General features: G+C 50.0%; 1 protein-coding gene across 1 annotated transcript in view; it reads right to left on the bottom strand.

Annotated features, from left to right (window-relative positions):
- Positions 1 to 20,397, bottom strand: part of ASTN1 (astrotactin 1) — a gene marked incomplete at both ends in the record, with an annotated part of 38,634 nt that overhangs the window by 10,370 nt on the left and 7,867 nt on the right. The window contains 13 exons of the mRNA XM_079536469.1: positions 718 to 845; positions 1,126 to 1,320; positions 1,413 to 1,579; positions 1,732 to 1,882; positions 2,055 to 2,192; positions 2,726 to 2,800; positions 8,387 to 8,471; positions 8,537 to 8,704; positions 9,392 to 9,541; positions 9,652 to 9,759; positions 9,896 to 10,042; positions 10,543 to 10,936; positions 13,114 to 13,301. Of these exons, the coding sequence (XP_079392595.1) occupies positions 718 to 845; positions 1,126 to 1,320; positions 1,413 to 1,579; positions 1,732 to 1,882; positions 2,055 to 2,192; positions 2,726 to 2,800; positions 8,387 to 8,471; positions 8,537 to 8,704; positions 9,392 to 9,541; positions 9,652 to 9,759; positions 9,896 to 10,042; positions 10,543 to 10,936; positions 13,114 to 13,301 (2,094 nt within the window). The remainder of the gene's footprint in view (positions 1 to 717; positions 846 to 1,125; positions 1,321 to 1,412; positions 1,580 to 1,731; positions 1,883 to 2,054; positions 2,193 to 2,725; positions 2,801 to 8,386; positions 8,472 to 8,536; positions 8,705 to 9,391; positions 9,542 to 9,651; positions 9,760 to 9,895; positions 10,043 to 10,542; positions 10,937 to 13,113; positions 13,302 to 20,397) is intronic.

The following is a 20,397-nucleotide window of genomic DNA, read 5'->3' as shown; positions in this document are numbered from 1 at the left end:
TACTCAGCAGCTCTGCCTCTTGTGTATTCACAGCGATGCCCAGATCTGCCTACTGACAGCACAGATTTCACTTCTTTTCCATTTTTTTTTTTTTTTTCCCCACCTTCTTAATCAGCCACAAAGAGCCAGCAGAGCAGTGGGAAATGAATAGGATAATTTGCTGGCTTCTGCCTCTTTGGAATTATTGCCACTGAATTCCCCGGTTCCTTCACGATGCTGCGGCTGTGGTGGCATCACCTTAAGTCACATCTGTGATATCCTATGGGCATTGCCAAACAGAGCTAGGACCCCACCTCAGTCCTCATGGCCCATAACACACTGACAGGACAAACCAAAACGTATTTGTGGTTTTGAATACCTCCTTACACCAGTGACTCTGATTTGGAAACCTATCAAACTGTCAAAACTATTTGGAAAACATTTCTGCTTGGAATAAAAAAAAGCCTTTTCGCAAATTCCCCAACTATCTGATGGACAATTGAGCATTTACACCACACAATTAATTTGCAGCCTCTCCCTTGCAAATGGACAAGCTGGCAGAAGGCAGTGATATTATAGACTCCCCTTATTCGCTGTTGGCTGAAAGAGATGTGGGAAATGCATCGCCTTCCCTTACAGCTGCTGATGCAGGTGGGCACTGGGTGCTGAAGCCAGGCTAAATGCATCTCATCTTTCAGCATCCCCCAAGAGGATGAGGGTATGGTTGAGCTCACTCACCAGTGAGGAATTCGGGATCAGGTGTGGGGTCTGAGAGCTCCTCTTGGCACTGGTTTTCCAGGGGCACGGTGGCCACCACCAGTCCATCTGGCAACTGCTGCTCCAGGCCCCTGGCAAAGTTGTTCTGTCTGGAAGTACAGTGGGGAGAGGAGAACAGGGCAGGGAACAAGGGCCAGTGATCCATCCCTAAAACTCTACCAAGCACCATGCTCTTCCTATGGTCATGACTTATGAAGGCCATCGTGGCTCTTGGTGGCCGTCTTCAGATGAGCCCTTACCTGCAACTCATCCACCTCCTGCAAAGCTTAGCTAAATGTGGTTGGATCAGGGTCTTGGAGACCCAAGGGCTGCAGAGAGGATGGGAAAGGCTGACCCTACTGTTGGTCATCTCTCCACATCTCCACTCACCTAAACGTCCCTTTGAGCACCTGCCCTGGGGCCACCTCCTTGGAGTGGTTGTTGTAGCCATAGAAGACCTCCCCAAAGAGTGTCTGGTTCATGGGCAGCTCACGGGGCTCACCACAGTCCACACCATCAGGGCACGACTCTGAGATGAGCTGGCATGATCGCCCATCTGTACCCAGCTTGTAGTCCTCAATGCACCTGAGAAGCCAGCAGCAGGGTGCACCATCAGCTGCAGCCCCTCCAGTGGGGATCAAGGCCACCCCAGCATGGAATGATGATGGGGTACTCACCCACAGAACATGAGGATGTTGTAGAGCAGAGGGTCGTCGGGCAGAGGCACCATCTGCTGCAGGCACAGCTGCTCACAGCCCCCATTGAAGCCATCAGAGCAATCAACACCAACATGGCGGTCATAGCAACCCGTGCCATCCTTCATTGGGCTCAGGCCTGTTGGGCACTGGTGAAGGGAAAAGAGAGAGGTGAGATGAGGGTGGTGCTCTCAGAGGCCCCTTCATCAGAAAATAACATTAGGGAAATATGAAAAGGTCACAACTTGCACCAAAACCAGCTCATACTGCAACAAATATTCATCCCAAGCTGGCCACGCACCACGCAGCCCGTTGAGTCCAACTTGCGATCTGCGATGCAGCGGAAGTTCTTGCTGCAGCCCCCATTGTCCCTGGAGCAGTCACGGACAGGGCCAAAGGAGTCAAGAAGAACCTCCAGGCTGTCGAAGGAGGAGGAGGTCATCAGCTCTTCCCTGTAGGGAGCAGGAGGTGTTTCACCACTCTGTTTGGTGCCAACAAGGTGTACCCAGCTCTCACCAGCCCCTATATATCCTTTGGGGTGCCCCTTTGCTCCACGGGCACGCCACCAGAATATTTGCTAGAGAAACTATTCAACGGCCTTGCCTTCACCTTGCTCACATCTACCTGACCTCCACAGCGTCCTCCATCACTGTCATGTCAGTCTTGCACTTAGCTGAGGGGTTGATGGCCAACTCAGCCGGAGGGATGACAAAGCTCTTGCTCAGTGGCAGCCACATGCCTTCCCCCAGTGTGTAGGTGAACCTGTCAAGAGAGTGAGCACGTGGGGGAAACTCCAAACCCCATCAATGCAGGGATATCATGCCAGGGCTGAGCAGGGAGTGCTGTTGCTGAAACACAGCCCTCAAACCTCTCCCCTCCCTACAAAAGGAGCTAGGTTGGTCCCAGCTGGATACAGGCTTCTCGAGCACCTATCTGCCAGGAGCATGCTGCTGGGGAGCGTAGGGAGCAGGAAGGATAACAAGAGATTATTCATGTATTTATTCCTCCTCTCCAAGGTGTCCATGGCTGCTGCAGCTCCAGGGCTAGCAGGGGGAGGCAGCAGAGGCAGGTGCTCTGTGAGATGCATCAAGAAGGGACAAGTCTTCCAAATGCACCCAAATGACCCCAAAAAGCAGCAGTAGGATCTTTCCAGCTCATATGCCCCCTAGGTGGTGGCACAGGGCACTAAGGTCAGCCAAGACATGGGGGACCACATGCTGCACCTTCCCCAGAACTAGCACCAGTAACTGAAGGGGAGACCCAAGGATTGGTGGTGAAGCTGAAGGCAGACTTACCGAAAAATCTTATCTGATGGCTGCTCACCCAGCACCAAGTCGAAGCCGCGCTGAAATATGGTGTACGGCCAGGGCCTGGAAGAGAGACACAGGAGCATCATGCCAGCATCCCAAAATGCCTCCCCAGATTTGCACTGCAGCAAGAACTTGTGATGCACACACAAGGTGGTAAAATAGTTCCACGATTTTGGAGAGCGGGGGATCTTTAGAATTTGGGTGTTCCTACACAGCTGGTGCATCCAGTGGACAGCATATCTCATCCTTTATTTTGGGGTACTGTAGGCTCCAGTCCCCCCCTTTCCCACTGCTGCAGCATCCCTGAGCCTCACAGCCCTGCACCCTCAGGCACCACCCACCTATTCCCATCATGGGAATGTTAGCACATGTCTAGGGACAGCTGCACCCATGGCCAGGATGCTTTGGGATGTGCAGCCCACACAGCATGGCCCCATTTGAAGTGTATCCTTTGCAGAGCGTCTTCTATAGAGCATTCTTCGCAGAGCATTTCTTGCACAGGGTCATTTGCAGAGAGACTAGCAAGTTGATGACCAGCAATAAAATAAAAAGGAGTCCAGAGGAGTAACAGCCAGATCCAACTGAATCTCATTTGTAGAATGAGCTCAGAACTGGAGATTTTTCCATCCTGTCACCTTTAAAACATCCGCTGAGGGCACACATCCGCACGAGCAGCATGGCAAACACCTGGTGAGCCTGGGGATTTTCTCTGAAGGCAATTACAGCTCTCCTGCACAAGCACTTCAATTCCTAATCTGAAGTTATTTCAGCAAGGACACAAAAAAATCCTGATTGCTGGATTAGAGCACTGCTCATTTCCTGCCTGGGACACAATGGCACTTCTGTGACCAGGCACAGGATTACATCCAGCAGCAGAGCACAGTGCCCTGGATAAGGTCTGTGTGGATGGGAAGCAGTGCTCTCTTTGCACCTTGTCAGATCCTTGAATGCTGCCCACAGCAGCATCCCACACTGTCACAGATGGGCTTTATTCTCTCTTCCCCACAGTGCACTGGGCTGGGAACAAAAGCAGAGGCAAGGTATTGTTCCTCATCAGCTTGGCTAGACAAATGGTCGTGAAGAGCCGTGCTGCACTTCCAGTGGTTCTCAGCCCACAGTAGTGATGCAGAGGCAGGGTGGCCAGCCCAGGGATGCAAGAGCACAGTGCCATGTAGGTTAGGTACAGGGAAATCAGCACAAGGCCATTCAATAGCCCCTCAAGGGCACAATTTCCAACGATGCCTAAAAGTCAGGCAGTGATGGCTTTAAGCCAGAGCACTCCACCCAACGCATCTCTCCAGGAGCTCCATGTTGATTCTTCCTCTCATGAAGCTGAAAGTTCCTTCCTTGCTGCCTTGTTACTCCTGCTGCTAAAGATGAGGACACATCCTTCCCATCGCTGCCTCTTCCTCTGCGTGGTTTTGCTACTGTTTCATTCCATCTTCCTTCTCCTATGCATCACTGGCAGGCTCCTTGCTGCTCTGCTTGCAGGTGCTTGCGCTGCACAGTCTTCAGAGCTCACAAAGTGAACAAAGAGAGATTAGAAGCAGTACTGTGTCTGATCAGACTGGGTTAAACAGGCCAGAAAGGACAGCTCTTGGCTCCTTTGGCAAGCCTTGGCAAGCAGGTAGGCATCTGAATCAACAAAATGGGGTTCACTGGGCACAAGACCCAGCAAGCTCATCCAACAGCATCAGTAAGTTCCTATAGACAAGCTCTACAGTGGATTCCCAGCATGGGCATCTTTGCAAGATACATGGTGCTGAGCTGGTGGAAGGGAGAAAGGGGCTGAGCAGAAAATGCTGAAAAGTCACTGCACATGAGCGTGGCTGCAATGCCACCAATTGGTGGTTAAGCACTGAAAATAGGCAACTTGACATCTGGTCCCTGAGCTGCTGGTGCTTTTAGTGACTCCCACCCAGACAGTGGCATGAGATTGCTGTGCTGAACCCCCGCAGCCAAGCACCAGCCACCGTGGCCACCACAGCCCTTCCCCGGTGGCTTCAAGCCCAGAGAAAACCAGGGACACACCTGCAGCACCCGCAGCCCACACAGACCCAAGGGACACAGTCCAGATGTGGGCACAGTTGTGCAGGGCAGGGGACAGGTGTCAGAGAATCATTAAGGTTGGAAAGACCAATAAATCATCCGGTGCAACCACCAATCCACACTTATGTCTGCTCTAGACCACATCCCTCAGTATGACTTCCATTGAACACCTCCAAGGATGGTGACTCCATTACATCCCTGTGCAGTCTGCTCCCATACCTCACTGCTCTTTCTGAGAAGAATTTTTCCCTAATATCCAACCTGAAATGTGATCCAAGAGATTATCTCCCATCAGCAACGCCCATCCCAGTGCTACCACCAGCCCTGTTTCAGCTCTGCCTTGCAAGGGTTTCCCCCAGGCTTCAGCTTCCCACCTCCCTGCCTGCTGCCATCCCTTCCAAGCAGCTCTTTATTAAAAATGCTAATGCTGGCACTTTCTCTCCGGGCTGCTCATAAATCTGCAAGGAGAATGGGGCGGGGAGGAGGAGGCGGAGGGCTGGTTTGGTGAAAGGATCTGAAAGAAAGAGGAGCTTTTTATCTGGCCATCCTTCAGGCTCGCAGAGCTGAGGCACACAGCAGGGGATGGAAAAAGACAGAGGAGAAAAAAAGATAGGCAGAAAAAGAGTGGGGGAAAAAAAAAAAAAAAAAAAAAAAAAAAAGATGATGGAAAAAAGAGCAAAAAGAGTTTAAGCAGAAAAAGTGCTGTCCTTGTCACTTCCCTGTGTCCCCAGCTGCTCCACTGGATACGTGGGGATGGACGTGACTGGGTGCACAGCTCACAGGGGGAGAGATATCCCCCCAAAAATGGCACTACCTCAGAGGGTCTCAAGCCCTAGCAGAAAGGTGGGAAAGGGATGTATCTGCCCTCACATAGTTGTCTGAGCCCACCTTGATGCAGTGCCTACCAGGCTGACAGGTCTCAGTGATGAAACTCACAGAGTCATAGAACCATCAAATCATTAAGATGGCAAAGACCACTAAGATCATCTAGTCCAACCATCAGCCCATGCCTGTGACCACTCAGACCATGTCACTCAGTGCCACAATTATCCTCTTCTTAAAAACCTCCAGGGATGGTAACTCCAATCCCCCACACCCCAGATTTCCCTATGCAATAGTGAAGAGCAACAATAGCAGAAAATGGAAAGGCACGTTGACCCCCTTAAATGCAGAGGATCTAAGATCTCATTGTGCTGCCTTGGGTAAGAAGAACACATGGTGATGGGACAGCCATGGGACATCACATAATGAATCCACAGGCTCAAGAAGTATGAATGTGGGCAGGAAACAGCTTGCTAGCTGAAGGCACAATTAGCAATCTGATTTTGGGTAGTCATACCATGCCACAGCCACGGGAATTTGGTTCAAACAAAGTTGGCCATATTGCTGGAAACCACTTCTCCTACCTGAGAAACGTTAGAGGAAAAGCCAAAAAAGCAGCTAATTAAAAATGCATAGCAGAGCAGAAAAGCAGACTGCTATCAAACAAACAGTGCAAAGCAGATTTGTTTAAAACAGCTGAAGAGCAGCACACAATGCAGGCGATCAAATTTATCTGCTGCACATGATCAAAAAGATCTCATTTTTGAAAAACTAGTGCTGATTTAGGGACCAGATGCGTTCGGTAAAAGATGCACTGGGAAGGTGGGGATCTCAGCATGGTATCCAAAATACATGCAGCACACAAAGCCTCACTGCTGTCACCAAAAAACTTCCAAAGCTCCCTGCTTTTCTGGCCTTCCCATTCAGAAGCAATGGGATCCTATGGGGCCAGACTCAGTGCCTGGATTGGGTCACAGTATTGGAGGGGTTAGGGATGTATTAAGCAAACACCTGCCAGAAATGACTCAGATGCCATTGGTCCCATTGGGATGCAGGATGGAGTAGCTGATTTCCAGCATCTCCAGAAAGATACTCGTTACACACCCAGCTTAAACCAAAATGCTTCACATGGCCACACTTTCCAGAAATCCTATCAACAGTGAAAGCTGCAGGCAGGGATGATGGAGTTATTGTTGGTTTCTGCTGCTACTGTTTTCCAAAACTAAAATCTGATGGGCACAAGGCAGAGGCACAAAATGATCCCTGTTTCACATGGCTTGAGAGAGAAGCTCTTGAAGGACAGTGAGGGAAACCCACAGCACTGAAGCCCTCTGGGGAGCACAGGGAGGAGCAGGAGAACCATGGATATCTCCAGTATGGTCTAGGGCTGAGGAAGAAAGACAAAGATCTGCTTGTTTTCCGTGCCCCAGAGAGAAAAGAAGGTGTGAGATGCTGTGTATGATTTGTCACAGTATAAATTTGGTATCTCAGAAGAACCACAGAATGGCTGAGGTGGGAAGGGATCTCCAGAGGCTACCTGAGATGATGCTAAAGACCCCTTTGAATTAAGCAGAGCAAACAACTCCTTGAAGGGCAGGAATGCATTTGTCTTCCCTGTCCTTGGCTTCTCTCCTGCTTGCTACCACCTGCACCTTTTTTTCCCCCAAAACTCAGCCTTTTCTCCCCTCTCCCTTTAGATGGAGCAGTTCAGCCAGGAAGAAGCTAGAGAAGAATAAGGTGCATGGAAGCAGTGAGGCTGCAGTCCCACACCCAGCAGCAGCAAAAAGCAGAGCAGAAGGAAGCAAACACACCTACGTACATAATTACATGCGTTTACAAACATCTTTGATGGACAATGTCACTTGCCCCTTCACTCTGTGAGCAAGGTATGGGTCTGGCACGCTGTGAGTGGCTGTTGGCTCCTTCCAACCCACCCTGAGACGCCCAACATGGACAACCAACCTCATCCCTATATGCCCCTGTCCTCGGTGCTCCTCATGGGAAGAAGCAGGGAAAGACATGGGGAGCTGCAGACATCACCACAGGACACTTGTTCTCTGGGGATGAGACTGGGGACCCAACCATGCTGCTCCACATCCCCCATCTATGCATCTCATGAGGATCAAGCTGTCCCCAGCCCGGCTCTGCTCACCCAGAAGGACAGCCACCTCATCTCCATGGCCAGTACAGGGATTAATTGCTAAATGGCTTTAAAATGAAAGAAGGGGAGAGGGGCTGGGGCTGAGCAGCAGGGCCCTGCTCAGAGGGAGGCAGAAGCACAGCAGGAATTCTGAGGCCAGCCTTTGATGGCTTTCTCTTCCTAATGTACTAATGACTTCAGAGAGGGTGTTGGGCACTGTGAGTGAAGGGGAAGAGGCTGGAGGTGCTGGTGCATGCATGTATGCAGATTTTTGATGTCTAGGGTGGATCAGAAGTTTTTCCTTTCACGCTTTCAGGAGCATAAAAATATTGAACAGGCATCTCCTGGTGCAGGATGCAGAAGGAGTGCCCAGAAAGGGAAGAGGAGCAGCTTCAATGCTCTCTGGGGGGTTGTTTACTCTGAAACCTAATGACTTCATCAACACCATTGTACCTCAGCTCTCCTTATTCTGAACAGCACAACCCTCCTCTCCTGCGGGGTGGCTAAAGAGCCCACACCCCTCTGACCTCAGGGCTCACTGAGCTGCTTTTAAACTCTTTCACCAAAGGGGATTTCCCACAGCCCTGCCTTGCTGCTGCAGCCCAAACTGGGTGCAGCGCTGCGGGCACACTCACCCCTGGTTGGTCCCCCACTCATTCCGGATGCAGAGATGCTTATGGACAGGGTCTTTCATGTAGCCCTCATAGCAGAGACACTCACCTACAGAAAGAGGGTGCACATCAGGGACAGGGGGCCCTGCAGGATCCCCACCATCCCCCGCTTACCAGTCTCAGGGTCACACTGATGCTCGCAGGGGTCAAGGAGGCGGCGGGCACAGAGGTCCAGGGCCCAGGGGCCGCTGGAGTTTTGCTGGGAGAAGAGGACGACCTGCGCCGGGTTCAGCCAGTCGCTGGCGTCCAGCTGGCTGCCCTCCAGCAGGATAAAGCGGCTCCCTGCCGCCCGGGGGGCAATCAGCAGCTGTCCCCTCCATCTCGCAACAGCACTCTCCATCCCATCACAGCACCCTCCATCCTGTGAGAGTTCCCTCCATCCCATGATAGTCACCTCCACACCATCATGGTGCCCCTTCACCCTATGATGGTTCCCTCTGCCCTGTGATTCTTCCCTCCATCCCGCAAGTGTCCTGTTAACCACAATAGTCTCCTCCATTCCAGTACAGTGCCCTCCATCCTGTAATGGCCCACTCCATTCCAAGAATCCCAGGCCCCCTCTGCCCCACAATGAACCCCTCTGTCCTACAAACCCACCTCCACCCCAGCCTGTATTCTCTAAACCATGTCAGCCCCCTCCACCCAGTGTCCAAGCCAGCCAAACCCACAATGGCCACTACTCATTCTTTTGTTGTGCTGGTGCCATCCCTCTCACCCATCCCACATCCACCTCCTGCATCCCACGTTCATCTCCTCTACCCTATGACACCCAACTCCATCCTGTGCTTGTCCCACCATGCCATGCCCATTCCCACCAAACCTTGCCCACACTTGTATCCTTCATCCCAGTTTTCCCCTCAATCTTGTACCCACTCCACACCTGTTCCCTCCATCAACTCCCCTCTCCTCCATCACAGCTCCCACCCATGGCTGACATAGGTTGGCAACTGTAGGACTGTGGTCACTCACCATCAGCAATGAGGTGCTCAGGGACATGGAGGGTGATCTTGACAACAAGGGGGCAGCTCATATGGGAGGAACACACCAGGCTGATGATACAGCTTGTCACACTGATGAGGGTCAGAGTGGTCTTGTTCACAGGGCTGCGGGGGGACCCCACTGCAAAACACAAAAAGTGCATTCCAACCCCAAACCCAACATAAGAGACAAAGACAGTAGAAAACAGGGCAGAGGTGGGGGAAGCTCACTGCCCAACCTCCTGCATTCACCTCGGCTGCGCCTCCGGCTCCGAGAGGGGTCTGTGTAGAAGGTCAGCTGGGGATCAGTGTCTGCCTCTGTCCCCGAGTCCCCTTCGGGGTTCAGAAAGGCTGAGCCAGCTGTGGGTGACACCAAGCATGGTCACAGCCGTGGCAGCACCCAAACACATCCCATCCCCACACTGCCACAAAGGGCTGCAGGGTGGGTAGGCACAGAGCAGCACATCCTGTCCCATCCCATCCCATCATTGGTCACCTCGCGCCTTGTTGTTGATGCGCTTGCGTTGGCTGCTGGAGGTGTGGGACAGCAGGGTGGCCTGCTGGTGGTTGGAGTCCACAGGGCTGGTGGCGATGATGTTGTCCTTGTATTTGTTCATCAGGGACAGCTTTGCATTATCACTCCCTGGGCGGGAAGAATTGAAGGCAACATCTTTCAGGGAGAAAGACCAAAAGAAAAGAAAAACAAAAGGGAGGTGAGAAAAAGATTTCCTTGGATTGATCCCCAGCATCCATACAAGATGACTGGGGTTGATGGACCAGCCTGCTCCCAGTGCAGCTCCTCAAAGCCCTAAGGGGACCAGCACATCCACCAAGCCTGGTTAAATGTGGAGATTTAACATTCAAGGCACTCCTGCATAGCCAGGTCAGCAAAGAAGGCTCCAGAGAGTTTTAGGAAGCACACTGTACTGTCAACAGATGGGCTTCTGGAGAGTCACTAACATCTCACACATTCAGAAAAACATGACAAAATACTCAAGGGGAGAAGAGAAGATGGATATGGTTTGAGGGACATGGATTCGTGGGCATGGTGGTGATGGGTTGATGGTTGGACTAGAGGACCTTAAGGTTGGATGAGACTACTAATGATTCTATGGACCTAGCTCAGCCCCATTGCTGCCCGACCTGGCGTGAGGTCCATGCTTGACTTCTCATTGCAGCCCTGCAGCGAGTCGAGGGTGCGGGTGACCTGGCTGGCAAAGTCCTCACCGCCATTCATACATTCCCGCTGGAGGTGGTGCCGCAAGTCGGTGATGTCGTACTCGTAGCCATCCAGGATCGGGGTCTCGCGGATGCTGAGGGTGCCGCTGGAGTTGTGGCCCTGCACACGGGCATTGCGCAGGCTCTCCCGCCCGTGCCCCCCAATCAGCACCGAGGGGATGTAGTGGATCTCATTGGCAGCTTCAGCACTGGCACTTTTCTGAGGTTGTGGCACACGGCGCCGCTTGCACCACCGCCGCCGGGTGTAGAGGATCATCACCAAGCAGAGGATGGAGAGCAGCAGCGCGATCATCCCTCCCTGTGGGCACAAAGCAGCAGGGCTCAGCAGGGACTGCAGAACAGCCCCGGGAAGCGGGCTGGGAGCAGCCTGACCACACCGACAAGAGCTCCTGGCACTGCAGGGTGAAGCCCGCCTCGAGCAGGGCTGGCTTTGAAGTCGCCACTGAGCCATAAAAAAGCAGCATTTAAAGCAGAGCGTGGTTTGTTTGTGCTCTCCTGCAATGTCTTTGAAAGCAGCAAGTGGGTTTATTATAGGCAAACACTCCTGCAGGCAACTTTTTCTGACCCATTTCCAGCCATTTTCAATGCTGTCACTCTCAATCTCGGTAGATTTTCTCAGGGCATCCTGTGGAAATTTCAGTGCAGATTAAGTAAGATGAAGGCTTGGGACAGCAACTGAAGCAAGGTTTGGGGGAGGCAGAATGGAAGAACTCAGTCCCCGCAGCAGCCCTGAGTGCACCCAGCCCCACCACCTTCCATCATACCCAAGGTCACCCAAGACATCACCACCGCAGCACGGATGGAGGCGGCGAGATGAAAGCTCCAGCTGGCTCCTTGGTCTGGTCTGCCAGGAATAATAACAACAACAACAATAATAGTGAAAAAAAGAGCACATGGAGCCAGCTGAGAGCTGCCTGTCCGGCTGTGCCTCCGGTCCCCCTCTTCCTTTTCATGAAATAGGTGTTCTTGATAAAATAAAATAGTAGTCATAATCTGCTCCATTAGGACCAAACATTAAGGAAATTATTGAACGAGAAGCGGGAGATGGAGCTGGGAAAGGAGCCCTAATGGCCATTATGGCTTCGCCCTCTTCCATTCCCAGGATAATGGAGCTGCAGTGTATCCTCACTGCCCACCTCCCAAAATTTCTTTAAAAGCAAAAAGAGAAAGACATAGAAGGAGACGCTAGCAGTGGAGAAGACCAGCAGCCTTGCAGACACATCTCTCCAGGCAGGAACCAAGACAAGTCTGTCACTGTGGATGAACAGTAGTATTGGATTCTCACCTGGGTGTGCTCTCCTGTCTCCTCTCCACGGGAGCACAGAAAACCTTCATCCTTCCCACTGGGACTTGGGCAAAGGACACATGGGGACCCAGAGCTAGGAGGGTTTCTCACACGTTCCCCATGCAGAGCATTGTCATGATGGATAAAGCCCCTTGCTTACACTACACTCACCAACCAAATGGAATGATAGAAAATCAGCCTTGAAAACTACATGCGACTTTGACCCCAGGCACAAAAGCCAACCTCTGTTTGTCAAGACAAAGGATGCTGCTGGAGCTGAGTGATGGAAAAGCAAGGGAAAGGGAGGATGCAATCTGTACTTATACATTTTGGTGCAAGAATCGCAGGCATCCTTTTACCACTTCGATAATAAGACTCATTTCATATGCTCCTGCCTGGATCTGGGTATTCAGCAGTCATCAAAAAACCAGTCCACAGCAGCAGAGTGGACTGAGTGTGGGGCCAGCATCTCCCCAAAGCAATGCTCTCTCTTAGGGAAGGAACCAAAATGAGGAAACAGACCAAAAGTGGTTTGGGGTCGGCTTTGCTAGTGATTCTTTTTTTTTCCTCAAGACTAATCAAGTGCAAATGACGGAGGAGAAGCCTGGCCTCCGGCATCAATCTGGAAGAGCTACGGCCTTCTCATTAGGGTAGGCACCATTAAACAGCCTGTTTGCAGCTGGCAACACATTGTCTCTGGCTAATTATCTCCCAATGGCTCAAAAATGGTCAGTCCTTCAGACTTTTCCAAGATTAGGAAAAATAAAAACACAGCCCCCACCACCACCTCTTCCCCCCCCCCCAGCTCAGATCTCTGCCCTGCCCTCCTTTCTCTGCCATTAAATCTTCTCCCTGCGGTTCTGCACGGGGGACTCCTGCATGGAGCTGCACTGAGCAAACCAGTGGTGACAGTGCCTGGTGGCACTGTGACACCACTGATGCAGGCACCCGAGCAAAGGGCTGCCAAGGGAGTCACCGTGAATTAACCCCGTATTAAGCTGGATGCAGCCTTCAAAGCCCAGGGTGAAGGATTCCTGCAGAAGCACTGGGGTACATTTAGGTGGTGGAGAGCATGAGTCATTTGGAGATGTGAGTTCTGGGACAAGTGTAATGCAGCCCAGTGCTCAAGCGTCCTGTATAGCATCCTATCCACCTCCGCCCCAAAGCAGGAGGAGAAGGGATGCACGTACCATGACGGAGATGTGCAGGATCCTCAGCTCCTCCTCGGCCGACTCGGTCTGGGGTTCCTCAGTGGGCTCGAAACCAGGCAGGTTGGGAGCCCCATCCTGGTGGTGGATGTGGAAGAGCAGAGTGCCATTCTCCAGCCACTGCTGCCGCCAGCGCACCAATGGGATGTCATCTGTGTTGCCTGAAATCTCTGTGAAAGCAAATGGGGTCATAAGAGGGCTACCAGAGGAGTATCCACCTCATCCAAAAAGTGGATGCAGGGTGCAGCCAGGGGGTGGTGTAGCACCACGGATGGCCACCAGCATCCCTGAGGCTCTAATTCAGCCAGTTTTTGCCCACGTGCTTCACATTGCATGCAGTCCCAGCCACAGGGAGCAGAGAATACGGAACAACTTCTCAGGAGCGCTAATGGGATCACTGGGGCTGTGCAGCTAATTACTGTAAACGGAAAATAGAATGGCTGGAGAGATGCGCACGTGGCTGCAATCACACCTGCAGTGCTGGCTCCCACTGAAGTACGCTCAGAGCTTTCATGTTTTTGCCCACACATTGCAGCTCCCCACACAGGACACAGCCCCAGTACCTGCAGAGATACCTCTATGTTTTGCCCAAGGACCCTGACTTTTCTAAGTGCCTTCAGCTAGAGGATCTTTGGCACTAGGGCAGATGGGCAGAGCTGAGCTGGGTAGTGATGGCATTGGATGAAACCCAAGCAAAGCAGCAGAGGCTGCATGCCTAACCAAGCCACATGTGCTCAACTGGTCCAAAATTGCATAGACATAAAATCATTAAGGATGGAAAAGACCACTAAGATCATTGGTTCCAACCCCAAGCCACCCCCACTGCACCCACTATCCATGTCCCTCAGTGCCACATCTACAAGATTCTTTAAAACCATTTCAGAGATGAGGCTTAGCACAGTTGGGTGACACCGGCACATCACCATGGCAGAGTTGGGCACCGCTTTAACCGCCTGCACACAGGAAGCCCTGATCTTGCAGCTCCAGTGTGATATTTCTACTTCAGCTATTCATTTTTTTTTTCCTCTGAAAATGCAAACATTATTTACGTTTGCTGTCACGACCGCGAAAAGCATGAAGAGTTTCGCCCTTGCCATACGGGTCAGTCAGGTGTGGTCTCATTTATACTGTGTGTTTCGGTGGTGCTGGGAACCAGCCTGAGCTCACTTAGCAAATTGTCATCCTCATTTTGTTCGTCTCAAACCACCTTCAAATGAAAACTGGAATTCAATTATCGCGTCGAAAAACAACATTTTAAATTTACTGTTAATTAATTTCATTAGGCTGCTTTAAGTGAGCTAGCTACCAGACGGGGGGGAAATGCATCAAAAACCAAGTCCAGCCCTTCCAAAGTGATTTGATTAATCAAAAGAAACATTAACGAGTGAATTGGCAGGCGGTTTCTGCTCAGCACAGGCTGCATTTCTGATGGCAATCAGCGTGCTCTCACTGTCCCAAGCAGAGAGATGCTGAGCTCTCCTTGGGCTACTGAGAAGCAGAGCTAGGAGGAGTGCACACATCCCTGCAGCCAGAAGCACTTTTGAAATTCCCTCTAACCACTGAGCTGCATGTTTCAGCACAGGATCCCCTTTGAAAATCTGGTCCCAGGAGCTTGAAAGAGCTGATCTCCTCCTCTCCCACCTGGTCTTTATTCATGGGCTGAAAGGGGAAAACAAGCTTTCCCGCTTTCTCAACTCCCTGCGGCTTCCCAACTTCAAATGAACTAGCTCAAATTGAAGAAAATATTCTCCCCACACCTGCTTGCTAATGTGAAATTAAGAGTAATTAAGGCAAGAGCTTTTACGCACAACAGGAACTCAACGTCCTGACATTTTGAAAAATGTAAATACCAGCATTTCCCCCATTGTGAAGACTGGAAATAATAGATACTAAGCATACGACATTGTGACATTTAGAAAGCCGGAGTAAAAGATGTTTTCCCCTGATCTGACATATCATTGAAAAATCAGCACCCTTCAGCTCATTAATATTTGGAGGAGGACTCCTTGATGGAAGTTATTTAAATGATTAATAGATTATAGTAAATTTAGGCCTTAAAATAGGTTGTCATAATTTCAAATTTATTTAAACAGGCTTCTTTCTAAAAAGAATAATGTATTTCAATGAAAAAGGGATTCTTTTTTTAAAAAGAGCACAACATGTGAGCTTCAGGGCTGACATGTGCGATCCTTCTCCCACCCACCACCCTCCCTCCCGCAGCTGCATCACATACAGGTCAGAGGTGCTAGAAACAGGGAAAACACCCCAGGAATCAGCCCCCATCACTCCGAACAAGTAGACTGCGATCTCTACATCACCACGAGGGGCAATGCTCCTCCACAACCTGGGTAGCAGAACTTCATCCTTGGATCCCCTCCTCTTCTCCCTGATGGTTTTAGCAGCACTGCACCTGCCCCACCCCATTCTATTTCTACTTTAAAAACAGATCTACAAATATGTTCCTGTCCTGATAATGTTTCCCTGGAGCTTGGCTCAAGCATGGCCACGCTTCCTTGTCTCTTTCTCTCACATCCCCCAGTCCAGTACTTCTCACTTTTACTTTTTTCCTACTCCTGAAGCAGACATCTCATTGCCTGATAGGACACACTGCTGTGACCCATGGGGATCGCTGCAGCCATTTATTGGGGTGCTGATGGAGATCAAGTTCTACGTTAGGACTGGTGGGCGTCAATCTCATTGACCAGCCCAAAAACATGGTTCAGGAAACTCTGGAGGAGGTGGGGAAGGCAGAGAGAAAGCCAAAAAAATGGCAGCAGGGAGAGGATAATTTCAAGTTCAAAGTTTGAAAGATATTGATGATAGGCCTTGTCCCTGCATGGCTTTCATTAAGGCCTGGATGTGAAGCCATTAGCACTAGTATTAACTTCTTGCACCTCTGTTAAAAAATAGCCTGCCTGGGTCAGGGGTTAATAACTGTAGGACACCACTAATTATGCTGCGCCATGTTTGCCTGGTATCAAGAGTGGTCCAGGTCTTCTTTCCCATCCACGGGAGCAGCAGCCCCAAAGACCCCAGCAGATGTGTTCAATGTAGCCACTGTGGTGCTCCCCTCTCAGAGCATCTGTAAGCAAAAAGAGCAAGCCAAGGAGAGGAGAGCAGGAAAGTCTGGATGGTGTTGCTGGAGTGCTGGAGGCAGTAGAGTTATACCTGCTGCATTATAGATCACCTGAACAACTTAATTTTCTTGGGACAGCCACCCAGCCTGGAGCAAACCCTGCCTGTGGGCTGTGAGCACTGCTTTGCAGCAGGCCAGTACTGCGTGTGCACACAGAACCAACGCTCTCAAGCCCCTGCAGTGTCAGTGTTGGGGCAACACTACTGACACACAGGCATCACCAAGACCCTGACATGTGCAGGGAGAGGAAAACGCACAAAAAGAAGAGCACTCCCTAAAAACAAATGCAATCTTTTGAGCAGGGGAAGAAAAAAGGTAAAACATCTTTTGTTTCCATTTGGAAGCATTTTGGGCTAATAAATGCCTCTGATTAGGCAAATGAACTCTGCCATAATGCCAGTCTCTGCAGAATGCAGCTTGACTTGGACTTATACTTCCTCATTAACATTTAAACCTGGCTTATTTTCCATCAGAACCCAACTGTGTTTTTATTTAAGTTCCCCATTAGCTTGTGCATTTACTCTGTGTCTGAACCTTGCACGTCCTTTAAACAGCTCTACCCTAGCTGAAACAAGCCCTGGTCCAAAGGCCTCTAAAGCACGCAGTAACTCGGGAGCCCATCCCACAATGAGCCGTTGTGCTGGAACCTCAGGATGTGATTCATTGCAATTCAGATGTCAAAATGCATATCTTGATATTTAAGCAGTTTTTTACCTGAGATTTTACTGACACATCTTTCATGGGATAATACTCTCATTTTTTATTGGCCTGCTTAAACAAAAATCACATTCACCACTGACTATTCATATTTTATTTGCAATTTTTTTCCCCCTCTCCAGGCTCAGGTAGGGACGCTAGCTTGCTCTGTAGGTCACCCTGCCTTTCTAACACAACCCAGATTTTCCACAGCAGCAAACAAGTCTCATCCTATCTGTTAGGTACCTGCGTCATGGGAGATGGCACTTGGTGCAAGATTACAAACAGATCCATAGAGCCAGGACAATCTGGAAGCTCAAGGAAGAGGCATCCAGCTATATCTGGAGGTGTTCCCCAGATGGGTCCAATGTCACCCCACCATTTTGCTTAACCTGGGGACAGTACACATGAAGCCATAAGCTACTGTAGCAAGGCTGACAGCTAACCAGGTTTCTCTTTGAAATGCTGGGTGCCTTTGCTTTTGGGAAGGTCATCAAGAACCTTTTCAAAGCTGTACCCATGCTTTACCATGAAATGGGATTTTTATCCCAAATATGCTACAGCCTTAATTTGTCCCTTTCTTTAACAGCAAAGCCCTCCATCACTCCTGGAGTGACACTGTGTCACACCACTGTTTCCAGAGCAAAGGACACAGATTAATCATTTAAAAAAAAAAAAAAAAAAATCATCTGGGTTTGCTCCACAGCTGTTGACCCTACAACATCACACACCTCATTTCTCTGCTATTCTCTGCGGACACAAGGACATGCTCAACCACACCTGTGGAACATTCACTCCAAGGTTATTTACCACCACATCCATCGATTTTGACCGAAAGCTGCAATAAGCAAGTTGGGATACTTGTTGGTGTTTGGTTTTCACTTCTGTTTCATTAATAAGGTCCCATTGACCATAACTACGAGGTAGGAGATGCACGATGAGAACAAACCCTTGTCTTGAACTAACACTCAGGAAAGCACCTCTGCTCTATGATCATGAGGAGAAAAAAGAAAAAAAAACAAACACAAAATTCCACACCCTACACCATAACAGTAAAATACATTCCAGCAATTTAAGAAATGCAACATTGATATTTATGCCCTGGAAAGGACCACATTTGTAGTAGGTATCCCATCCCAACACCCTGCAATGCCATCACATCATGCCCTCCAGAGGGAAGCCCAGGTCTCCATGGAAAGAACCCAAATGATGGAGAAGCTCTCAGTTAGCCAAGAAAAACTACTGCTCTGGCTGCACTGCTTCCCAGCAAAACCCAGTGCTATTTAATCTTTAGTAAACTGGAGTCACCATCCACCAGCTCCTCCTCTGCTTGTGTCTACAGGCCTTTAAGGCCCCATAGCTCTCCAGTCCTCTCTGCTGGGCTCCTTACCTCTTGGTAATGAGATTAGAAAGAATCATGGTCAAAGGGCAAAGTGTTCTTGGAGGAGATTTAACAACAAATGTATGACATGTAGGGCATGAACCCATCATTCCATTAAGTGCTCAACTACAAGACAAGGAGGACAGCTGCTGAACTCTGGCACAGCTGTACTGCTCAGAAATGGCAAACAACTGGTGGAACAAGCCTCGATGGAAAAGACTCCAAACTCATAAGAAAATGGAAATTAAAGACCAGTAAATTCTACTTCTGCCCTGGTCAATTTATTAAAAGAACCAGTTGGTAGCACAGATATATGTGGGTCATGCAACTCTGCATACCAGTAGATAAGGGTGATCCAGTTTGACTGACTCCTTTCAAAGATGCCTTGTCAAAAAAGTTTCCAAGAGAATCTAAGTAGGGGTGTCACCAGAGGGAATGTTCTCTGGAAGCCCACCATGCAGGGAGGAATAAGGTTGCATTTCATAAGGAAAGGAGGTTACCAAGGAACTCCGCAGAGATCTTTGTCAGGATCTCAGCTGTTCTGAAGCACTCTGGAAGAGGAAGCGAGTGACAAAGCTGGTCACCAATGCTAAAATTAGGTACCTCAGAGCTAAAACTGTGAAGTGCTAGAGAAAAGTGGGCAAGAAAGTGGGCAGGTGAAATCCAATGTTGGTGACAGCACGCTGATCTCAAGAACTGCCAGCAGTATTCAGGTCAGCCATCTCGTGATGGAAGCAGCAAAGGAGGCTCCAAAGAGGCACACAAAGAAGACAAGAGGTCTGAAATGTTTCCGTGGAGAGGAGAAACCAACTGTGTTAGTACTCAGCAAAGAAAACAAACAGCTGAGCAGGGAAAGGATAAAAGCCCATAAAATCATGAAGCCAGCGGAGCAGTGGAAATGGCAATGATTATTCACTATTTCTCACTTTGCGAGAATTAGGAATGTAAAAACTAACAAAAGGCTCTGTTTCATCCACCATGAAGCATGAAAGCCCGGAGAAAGGAACCAATTTCAAGGCAGACAAACCCACCAGCAGCGACCAAGCCAGACAGCCCACAGACAAATCGTAGCTTTAGGAACCCCTGCAGCACAAACCTTGGCAGTATGGGGGTGGAAGAAAAAAAAAATATCACACAATATATGCTTTTCCACATTTTTCCCCAATTATCAGCCACTTCCTGCTGTTGGAGATGAGCTCCAACCTGCTCTCCACACACCTCCCAGTGCCTTGGGGTTGGACGGCAGCTGCAGGTCCAGTCAGGTGCCACCAAGGCCACACTTACATGTCTCTTTATGAGTGCCCGAGGCCTCCTGTTCCCTTGATGAGGAAAGAAGAACTCACAGCCTACCTCAGGACAACCCATACCCAAATCATAGAACCATGAAGGTTGGAAAATACTTCTAAGATCATCCAGTCCAACCATCAGTCCATCCCCTCCATGCCCACTAACCACATCCCTTAGTGCCACATCCCCACAGTTCCTGAACATCTCTAGGAGATGTGACTCCACCACCTCCCTGGGCAGCCTGTGCCAACGCATCACCATTCTGTCTGAGAAAAGATTTCTTTCCTCATTTTTTCTATTTTTTTCCTAATACTCCAAACCCTCCACACCATCAAACCCTACAAGCCCAAGATACCTACCAAGACTACCTTCAGCTTCCCAAATCAGTTTTCACAGGGAGGAGAGCACTGTTTATATCCATCATGGGCTGGCAGGAATGGTAATGACCGGCCACTGCAGCCCATCTGGCAGGCATTAGTGGGACATCAGAGCATATCGTACAGGCGAGGTCAGCAGCTCTGGTGGGACAGGCAGGGGGAGGGGGATGCATTACAGCAGTGACACAGACTTCAAGGGTAAACTCCAGCCTCTCCAGGCTGCTTCTGCAAGCTAATTTGTTTAAGTGCTCATTATGCCAAGGCCAAGAGGTTAGGTGAATTAGACATTATTTTGATAGGACCCAAGTAACCCTGCCAGGAGGTTCTCCAAGAGGTCGACCAACTCCTCCCAACTCCTCAGCATGGACTGACACTCAACTGGGGGCAGG

This window comes from Tetrao urogallus, assembly GCF_951394365.1.
Source record: "Tetrao urogallus genome assembly, chromosome: 5".
Lineage (NCBI taxonomy): Eukaryota > Metazoa > Chordata > Aves > Galliformes > Phasianidae > Tetrao > Tetrao urogallus.
Note: the sequence above shows the minus strand (reverse complement) of the source record. Positions and strands in the feature narration are given on the sequence as shown.